Raw genomic sequence first — 10,363 nt, forward strand, 5'->3', positions numbered from 1 at the left:
AAACTTAAAAAATTATAAGGATAAAAAATATTTAAAAATATAATTTTTTAAGAAAAACGTCGTTTTATAATCGAATTGAAACTATGTAAAAAAATATTTTAAAAATAATTTACACTTTTTGAAATAATGAGTGTTGTTTGATAAAAGAATCACCCTGTATAGTTGTTAGTCAGCCATGACGGTATAGTCAGCAGTATAGGTATAGATACCAAGATTGGGTTTGGTTATCTTTTAAGATTGGAAATAGACAGTTTTTTGAAGGAGATCAAAATGGGAAATAATTTTTAAATAGCATTTAGGCGGGTCTTGTAAATGTGATTTATTAGACGTGTGTGACTAGTACCTATAAAAGATATAGCAGAGCGCATTAAATTAATAATTTCTTACCTATACTTAGGATAAGAATGCCCGAAGTCACGGATGAATATTGAGCTGCTAGTGGTTATCTTAAATCTTAGGTAATATAGTAAATACAAGAATATAATATAAACTAGTTTCTTTTCGTTCATACTATTACCAAAGAATAGAGATAACTGACAGCAACCCAGTAATCTGTATTCATGCTTTTATTTGGCCATTTTTATACTGAACAGAGTATAGTAAAATTATTAAATTAATTTCTGATTTTATTAACCACTGTTTAATTACCTAATAATTAAGTACCTATTTCAAAATTATTATAAAACAAATTTTATTTATTTTCATTTTTCAGTATAAATTTAAGAAGGAGGTACCTACCTACAAAAAGTTCTAATAATACCTAGTTGAATGTAACATTACATTATTTTAATTCAGTAATCACAACATTTATTAATCTTTGTCAATCTAACCAGTAGACCCAACAAAGCGACAAGACGTCTGAAAACTGATTTAAATATGTTAATAGTTATGTCTACTTCAGGTTGATCAGGCCATATTTTAAGATGTGTGATTTGAATATCGAATAGTCAACATTTAATACGTCATAAATTTTAATTATTCAAACAATATTTTTAGGAGTTAAGAAACAATTTAAAAAAAAAGTGACGAGAATGAATTTTAAGTAGACATAATACTAAATATGTTCATTTTGCCCCATCCCAAGTTTAAAATGTTAATTTATACTTCCCCTAAGAATTAGTGCCAATAGCTCTATGAATAAAAAGTATACAATTTACAGAAACAATTAAATAATAATGATTTTAAGGTTATTTTATTCAGCATTGTTACCCAGTACTTAAGTTATAGTTGAAATTCCATTATAGTAGATATCTACAACTCTTAAAGTTATTGTGAGCTCTAAAATTGCTCTTTAATGACTTAAATTACATGGATATATATTTTAATTTGGTTGTGTTTGGTGTAACAACTAGATAAATCCATGCCAACTTGAACTTTATAAAAGATTCTAGAAAAAAACGACTTAAACCCAAAACTTAAAAATAATATTATATTGATATAGATCAACAATTTTAACTTCAAAATGGTTTTGACATTTTTTTAATATTTCTATTTTAAATGTACCAAAACTCGTTTTAAACTTCTCCTGTATAATTGTAAAAATGTGACTTATCTGGTTGTTGTACTGAACCCTTCATACTACTCTACTCAACTACTATACTAAACAAACGGCATGGTTTAATTTTAAAACAATCATAAGATCTAATTGTGAGAAGTATTCAATCAGAACAACTTAAACCTTAATATAAACAACAATATTACATTAACATGAAACTTTTTATTTTTTACGTATTACAATTTGAGTCAATAACAACTTTAAGGCATACATAGCAAATTAGTATAAAACATACATTATAACCTAATATGAAATTACAAAAATATAAAAGTATTATTGAAATTATATGGCACTTGTTACTAAAATTAACTTAGAATTAGATGGACAGATAATTGTTAATCTAACTATAAGAAGTATACATCAATTACCTTATAAATTTGATTTTTTTTTATAAAATTATTAATTATATTTTAAATCATACTAACAATTAAACATTAATTATTTCTCACATGATAATTACTAATTATAACTGAAGTTTGTAGATTTTAAATTAAATACTTGAGCTTCTTGTGTTTATAAGTTATTTTATATACACAATATCCAATACCAATTGCATATCAAATTCAAAGTAAAATATATGATTAATTATTTATTACAGTTAGACAATAATTGTATAAATGACCAAATAACAAATAGTTTTCAAAAAGCCATTTTCAAGGATAAAAATCCACGATTCTCATTCATACTATACTTAGGGCGCCCAGTGTCAAAGTAATTTTATACACAAAAATACGCTCTACGGAAATAACGATCCTGTTCTGTAAAATCAACCAAATTTGGTACATATTTTTCATATTTTTTTAAAACTTATTGAAGGTAATACAGGCCACATCAAAGTCCATTTTTCAATATTTTAATCTCAAATTTTATAATATGTCTTTAAAAATAGTATAATTTTAAGCGTTTTTACAAATTATATTATACTATTATTTGAAATAAAATAAAAAATCGGAGTCTGATTAAGGCCTGTAGGAAGTCTCCTTCTTTTAGATAAAAAAATAGTTATCAAAATCCAACAATTCCACAAGGCCTAAGAGTTATTCATTAGTGAAAAATTTGGAAAACTGGCTCTTAATATTTGGTATCCAAAACAAATACAGTGTTTTCTATGCAAAGTGAATCAGATATTTGAAAAATATCAACGAATCTACATTGAAGAAGTTATCACTGTACATATTCATTAAGAGAGACGCTGTTCTTGGGCTAAAATTAAGGACTAATTAAGAGGCATCAGAAATTTTTGTATGGCAGCTTCCGTTTTAAATATAAATTAATGAAAACATGCAGATGCTGCTACTGGTGATTTGAAAATAAAATTTAAACATTTATATGTCAGTGTAAGACATTTGTTTTATGTCATCTGCACCATATTTGTAATTGTCTCTTCGGTTAGCAATTTTTTTACGTTTAATCATGTGTACCCGACACTCTATTCCATACAATACTCCACTGACAAAAAGGGCAATAGTTCCTGCGACTGCTGCTCCATAGCTCCATCCTATATCATTGTGTTCCCAATTTGGCAACCATACTCTACTGTCTCCATATAATCCAAATATAATCAGAGCAATAGTACTGCATATAGCTGAAAATAATATATTTTATCAAATTATTAGGTATGTTATACATTATAAGACAACATAACACAATGGTTTACCTGCAGCTAAGTAAAGTATTGCCGCTCTAAATAGAATTTGAACATAACGTTCATGAGCTCTATTTAGATTCATATAAAGCCAAGAGTAGAATAAACCAAACACAGTGAAAAGAACACAAGTTGAAAAAAAAAACTGAGTGGCAATATAAAAACCTAAGAAAAAAAATTGTATTAATTAAAAATCTGAAATCAAAGTATAAAAATTAATTTATTAAGAGGGTGTCAGCACACTATTTGTTTTCTCTCTCTGACCCACGTGCAAGATAGCAAATTTTATGTTCACAATAATGATTATAATCATAATAGTTTCTAAAATTAGAGTGAAATGACCACTTATAAAATTAAAAGGTGAGGTTATTATCCAAGGCATCTCATTATATTATAATTTTAAAGCGAGTTATGAATATTTAAAGAAGTACAAACAAATTTACAATGTTAAAATACTCATAACTCGCTTTGAAATTAAAATATAATAAAAAGCCCATAAGATGCCCTGGATAAAAATCTTACCTTTACGTTTTATAAGAGGTAATTTTACTCTAATTTTAGAAATTATTATGATTATAATTTATAATCATTATTGTGTATGTAAAATTTGGTATGTTGAGCGTGGGTAAGACAGAGAAAACAAATATTGTGCTGACATCATCTTAAGGATGAAAAGTTAAAAAAAATAAAAACACAGTCATAAACAAACCTTTGAATAAAATATCATTGATAATATAATATTCTTCTTCAAACACCCACCAACAACTATGGAATCTTGTGTCGTACCAATGATGAGGGTCTTCAAAATCTTTAAAACATACTACCCATAGACCTGTGAATGTTAAAATAGTTTAACAAATTGTAATTTAATACCTAATTTCATTAAATTTTGATCATAGTTAGAAAAAATAATAACTTAACATTTTTAATATCAGAAACATGAAATTATTATTATTCAACATTTTATAAAAATTAAGTTTTATTAATCCTGATAAAAAAGAACGGACAAATTTTGATAGTATTACATAGTATCCAAATGCATAATAAAGCTGGAAACCGACTAGAGGATTATTTTAAATAATATTATATTTACCTATACCTTATTATCAACTGGAAAAAAATGTAAAGATAATTTTGATTTGTAAATCAATTTTTTAAATACCGAGGGAATGGAAATTATTATAACTAAGAAGACGCAACACCTGGGTGTATTGTCTCCGTCTTACAAGTGCGTAACATAGCAAATTTACACTCAGCAGTTCATGTTTAGCTTCATTAGTTTAAAAATTAGAGTGAATATTATGAAACTTGTTGGAAACATCATTATCTGTGTATGATGGTTTTTTACGATAGTTAAGTTTTTTAGCAAGTACAAATTATAAAATACCGTAAATTAAAAATGCTCATAGCTCACTTATAATCTGAATAATTATAAAAAGCAACATATGAACACAAATAATGATCTAACCATCAAGTTTTGTAATAAGTAGGTCGATTCACTGTAATTTTTAAACTAACGAAGCTAGACGTGATCTGCTGAGCGTACATTTTCTATGTTACACACTTGTAAGACGGAGACAACACATATGGGTGTGGAGTCCTCTTAAACATGGGTAGTAGGTGCTACGTATCTACATAAGAAAACACAACATTTAGTTCAAGAGACAATAATGTGATTAAAATAAAACGTACAGCCTTGTACAGAGCACAGTATTTTCTAAGCAGTTGAAACTTGCTCAATGTATAAAAATGTTAAAATATGAGCACTGAAGCTATACTAACCAATCCTATCGAATTTCGGATGTTTTAATTGTCCATCCGTGACCAACCAGCTCTTCGTCACGAACGCCAAGATGACTAAAAACGCTCCCAAAAAAGACAGGCCAACAGCCGTCAGACCGTTACTGGACTTCGCCATAGAAATCACTGGTGTGGTTAGGCAACCTTTAAGACGCGGACTGAAGATTCAAGTCTCGAAAAAAGACAATAACTCAAAACAATTATATTTGATTTAATGAATTGTTTACGTAACCCAGCACAAGCACTCGAAGTATAAACGATAGAATTTTGCTAGCGGCGAAGACGACAGTGCCACGTCATATCATTAACAAGATCTGTGCTAGAGACGGTTTCCTTTGTACCATAGAACAATATGTTTGTACCTACATCACAAGGTTTATAGATAATAATATTATCTATAAACTTTGCCTCTATCAGACCTCTTATCAGTATCAAATTATCACGGAAAATATTTCCGAGACCGAGCTTGCCATAATACCTATCTTGTTCAAGTGACGGCCGACGTAGGTATTAGAACAATTAATGGTTTCAATATTGAATTTGGTTCGCTCCGAAGAAAGTATTATAAGAATTAACAATGTCGAACAAAACAACTAAATAAGATATTTATGTCAATAAAATTAATGATTAGAAAGTAAAAGAAGAATTGGCCACTTCAACACGTTATTCAGTAGTGTTAGTAGTTAGTATAAGGCCTATTGGATAATGCGCCAAATTCTAATTGAAACCAACTCTCGTAGAGTTTTCGATTTGACGCACTTTTAGCCTTCAGTGAGTTCAAAATCGTATTCGATTTGACCAATATTCAGTTGTGTTTGTGTACAACAACTACGACTGGTGCATTGTTTGGGTGAACTTTCACATAGATACTTATATAATCTATTATAATAACATACTCAACGTAATTGATTACGTGTATCTTAGGCATTATATTTCTTTTAATTTTGCTGTGAATGTCTGGACAGTTGTCGCGTAAACGTTGATGACATTATTTTAAGATTTGAAAAAACAAAACAATGGAGATTAAACTTTATCATTTAATTTTAAAAATGAAGGAGACACGACATCCGCACGCTGTCTCCGTCTCACAATATTAATGTACAACATGGCATAAAATGTTTTGCGCAAGATAGAACCACTCAGGCTGTAGTGATAGTTAAGACTCCAAATTGATACCTATACATTATTATAGGATCATCTGTGAAATATCGTTTTTATTTTTTTGATTTCATTAATAATTGTGAAAGATAAAAGTACTTATTGTTTAAAAATCCATTATTTTTCTGTTATCAAAACTGAAATTACTTTTTTTGTAGTTCCGATATCGAAAAAATAAAAACTATATTTCACAGTCAAAATTATTAATTATTTACATAGGATGTATAATAACTTTTACGTATTATGATTTTATATTATAATTTTTTTTTTTTAAAATAATTTTAATTTTAAGAAATATTATAGTAGGTAATTGATTTTATTTATCATGTGATTTTTATTAGCTAAAGGCTGTTTCATAATTGTTATAATTCTTGTTAAATCTCTTCAGTACTATAATAGTCTGTATAGTGTTGGTATGTCTTTATGCTAATAAAATTTTGAATGAAATATTAGTATCTTCAGGTATAAGACAGGCTGTATATATCTAAATCCAATCTTCCAAAGTTTTAAAACAAGGTGGATGAGATCTATAATATTGAACAAAATATTTTTTAAATATATTTATTATTGAGGTAATAATATTTATACTTTACATTACTAGTGCCCGATGATGACAACTTTTCATCGTCCTTCTTTGTTTTTTTTTGTCCAATGTTTGTTTCTAAGTTTGATAAGTTAAACCCGCTTGGTTTGCCTAAATTTGTACAAATATTTTTAAAAAAATTGTTCATTTGAACTTTATACCTTATTGAATTTTTCAAACTTATTATACCTGAACATTTTTTCATTGATTTGTTTCCCAAATCTATCTCTGAGTTCTCTGCCAAAATCGACCTATACACATTAAGATTTAAAGAGTACATTATTCAAATACTATAACTATACTTTTTTTCATATTTAAATACCTAAATATAGTTGAAATAACACTAGATTCATTTTCATGAATTATTTTGTTAAAAACATTTGATAATTCATCAACTTGAGATGCTAACAGTTTCAATTTATTTGATAAAACCTAAAATACAAACTATAATTAATATTTTCATAAAATCAAAAAATACCTGCGTTTTATATTACTTTAAATTTAACTTTTGGATCATCTGGCAGTTTATGAATAATAATTACCACAAGTTCTACATTGCAATAAAAGTCTTTGTTTACAGCATTATAGGTTAATTTGGTATTCTATAATTAATAAATACTGTTAAAAAAAATAGATAAAAAAAAGTATTTGATCCTATAAATATTAAAAAATAATTATCTAAAGTTGATAAAAACCGTATACACAATTAACTTTTATTGAAAATTAATTTAAATATTGTAAAAGACTGACATATGAACACAAATAGGTTAGGTTCTTACATTGAGTTTGAAAATTATTAATAATGTTAATTCACTCCAATATTAAAGCAAAATACATAAAATCTGACGAAAATATAGTGTCTTGTAAATTTGGAAAATAGGACAACACAGTAGGTGTGTAGTCCTATTAAATAATCAAAAAACAAAATTTTTTTTAAACTTTATCAAATTTAAAATTATTTTCTTTATTTATTTAATTGAAATTGTCTTAGCAAAATTTATACCTATCTACTTCATCAGTCAAAATATTTAAAATTGCAAAAAATAATAAACTGATTATAATTAGTTATATTCATTTTACATTTAAAGCATCAGGGCATTTTAATAATTAGTTTCATTTGCCACAAAGATTAATTACAACTTAATTTAAATAATTGTTTAGCCAAATAAAATGTATTATAAAAATGAAAAAAATATACATAAAAATAAAATAATTTTTGTAGGTATTATAATTCTAATATTAACCATAATTTATATAATATTATTTTATAAATTTTACCTTTAAAAATTCAATATCATCATCTGATTGTATTTCCATCTAAAAAATGTTTTTCGTTTATAAATGTTAATACAAAATATAGGTGAAGATACCTATGCCAATTTCCAAGTAAAAATAAATTTAATAATATTGTATTAAATGTTATTTTAACTAACGGTAAAGAATTAGAACTAGGGTAGGCCATAGGTCTGCGGCCAAATCCAGACCATAAAGTGGTTTAAATAAATTGACCCCCAAAAATATTCTTAATTTAATCAAAATTTTATTTTTTTAAATACTTGTGTTTATTTAGACCCAGAATAAAACAAAAAAAAGAAGGTTTTATGGACCCCAACATATTTTTTATATCATCTGAACCCCTTAAAAACAAATTACCGACCCCGGGATTAAAATATCAAATGTATTAGATTTATCTTACCATATTTCCATCAGTTACTGGACATAATATAACTAAATCATCCGATTCATCCAATTTTAATTTATTTTTCTATAAAATAATTAAAATCATAGGTAGATTTAATTGAATCTATCTTAGTAATTATATTAAAATCAATATGAATTGGTAAAATAAATAGGTATTCAGTTAATAATATTGTTTTTAAATAAAATTATCGATTTATTTACTTACCAGTTTTTTAACAAATCCAGATATATCTTTAGGAGATTTTATTTTCAGTTCAAATAAAGCTTTTTCACAGCGAATTTTAAATGTAACAAAATCTTCAGACATGGTTAGATAGAATTTATAATTTATAATTTATATAAGGTGTATATGTATCGTTTTATCGAAATAATTTAAAACAATAAATTATATGCGTACTTAATAATCAAAATTTATTAAATTAGCATTAACTTTTAATTTTAGAAGTTTGAAAAGTCAAAAGTTAAAAGTATTCTAATAATTAGAATTATGAATAATGATATTAGAAATTGTCTGACATTGCTGATAGATGATATCCACGGAGTCCGTACTCCGCGATGACAAATTATTGACAAAAACCATAGTTGAAAAAATGGATGGGCCGCACCATAGAGCAATTACTTTTTAGCTGCGTACCACCGCGGATACAAAATTGTTGAAATATAATTTTATTTATTATATACATAGGTATGTATATAATCTATATATTTCATCTATTCTGTGGTACCTACCACGAATTAAGATAATAATAATATAACTACAATGCTATATAATATGTCTAAATTACATTGCGGCAGCTACTTCAACAAATTCAATAAGTATTCAAGTACGTCTTTAACAATAAATTACAACTGTTAAGCGCATTCATATTGTTATATAACTTGAAAAATTACTTCAGTTCGTACCTAGGTAGGTACTATTAAAAATATTACATAGTACGTCATCGTAGTGCAGCATTTACGACAATTTCATTCTCCACGGCTTTAGTGTTACCGGCCTAACAAAATGATTACAATTTAATTTATGTATTGACAAGACGTCCAAACACAATAAAAAGTACGCCGATCATAGGACCCGGCACCACTGATAGGTACTTAATAGTTGATCTGGATATTCATCACCCAGGGCCATCCCTACAATTTGCGAGGCCCGGGGCATAACTCTTTTAAGCCTATACAAAATATGAAAATATGTGATACATTCCGCACAATTTACATAGGTACCCGTAACCTCCCAAAAAAATTTAAACGTGTACGTTAAGTATTTTTACTTATTACCTTAACTTGCAATACCCACCTAAACATTTTACGACTTGATAACAATAATATATAATAATTTGTTTTGTACACTATTTAAAAGACTATTACCCCAAGTAGTGTATACTGTACATTAGGGTGTAACGAAAAAATTAATTTTTTAATTTTAATTTATAATAGTAAGGAAAACTTGTGTTTTAGTATGTATAATAATATTATGTAAAAAAAAAATTGTCAACATAGGATGTTGTTTTCAGGTGCCGTCGAGAATTTAAAATCCAATTATAGAATAATAGGTATAAGTGTATAACGAAAGACCAAAGTAGGTACCTATCAAAATTTTTATTAGATACTTTTCGATATCACCAAATTTATTTTGACCATACTTAATAGCTGAACAGATTAAACAAGGCAATCATCATTATTGTCATTTGACTTACGATTAGTATCATGGTATTTATCATCGAGTCTACATGCATAATGCTAGTATAAAGTTAGTAAGAGGACGTCGTACCCGCATGTGTTGTCTCTGTCTTACAAACGTACGACATAGCAAATTTTCGTTGGCTAGTTTCAATAGGTTGCTGTAATTTTTGATTTTAGAGTGAATTGACCTATTATCAAACTTTTAGGTAACAACATTATCTGTGCCCTGTCGTTGGTTTTT

The 10,363-nt window shown here is 27.0% G+C and overlaps 2 protein-coding genes across 2 annotated transcripts; both read right to left on the reverse strand.

Annotated features, from left to right (window-relative positions):
• Positions 1-2,575: 2,575 nt before the first annotated feature.
• On the reverse strand, positions 2,576-5,349 carry LOC100572008. Its single transcript, XM_003243432.4, has 4 exons — positions 4,983-5,349; positions 3,910-4,032; positions 3,213-3,365; positions 2,576-3,140 (listed from the first exon to the last, which is right to left on the reverse strand). Exons 1-4 carry the CDS (start codon positions 5,116-5,118, stop codon positions 2,881-2,883), a joined length of 672 nt encoding a protein of 223 aa, XP_003243480.2. The 5' UTR covers positions 5,119-5,349; the 3' UTR covers positions 2,576-2,880.
• Positions 5,350-6,458: 1,109 nt separating this feature from the next.
• Positions 6,459-9,005, reverse strand: LOC100570394. Its single transcript, XM_003243421.4, has 8 exons — positions 8,648-9,005; positions 8,438-8,506; positions 8,020-8,058; positions 7,236-7,343; positions 7,064-7,173; positions 6,931-6,992; positions 6,752-6,852; positions 6,459-6,685 (listed from the first exon to the last, which is right to left on the reverse strand). The coding sequence occupies exons 1-8, from the start codon at positions 8,747-8,749 to the stop codon at positions 6,665-6,667; spliced, it is 612 nt and encodes a 203-aa protein (XP_003243469.1). The 5' UTR covers positions 8,750-9,005; the 3' UTR covers positions 6,459-6,664.
• Between the last annotated feature and the right edge of the window lie 1,358 nt (positions 9,006-10,363).

Source organism: Acyrthosiphon pisum, chromosome X (genome assembly GCF_005508785.2).
Source record: "Acyrthosiphon pisum isolate AL4f chromosome X, pea_aphid_22Mar2018_4r6ur, whole genome shotgun sequence".
NCBI classification, from domain to species: domain Eukaryota; kingdom Metazoa; phylum Arthropoda; class Insecta; order Hemiptera; family Aphididae; genus Acyrthosiphon; species Acyrthosiphon pisum.

Coding starts and splice junctions, on each gene's coding strand:
- LOC100572008 (XM_003243432.4), bottom strand. CDS start 5,118: ATGGCGAAGTCCAGTAACGGTCTGACGGCTGTTGGCCTGTCTTTTTTG. Junction 4,033..4,982: donor TCCGAAATTCGATAGGATTG/GTTAGTATAGCT, acceptor TAACATTCACAG/GTCTATGGGTAGTATGTTTT. Junction 3,366..3,909: donor CAATGATATTTTATTCAAAG/GTTTGTTTATGA, acceptor TTTTTTTCTTAG/GTTTTTATATTGCCACTCAG.
- LOC100570394 (XM_003243421.4), bottom strand. CDS start 8,749: ATGTCTGAAGATTTTGTTACATTTAAAATTCGCTGTGAAAAAGCTTTA. Junction 8,059..8,437: donor CAGTAACTGATGGAAATATG/GTAAGATAAATC, acceptor AACATTTTTTAG/ATGGAAATACAATCAGATGA. Junction 6,993..7,063: donor GTTATTTCAACTATATTTAG/GTATTTAAATAT, acceptor TAATGTGTATAG/GTCGATTTTGGCAGAGAACT.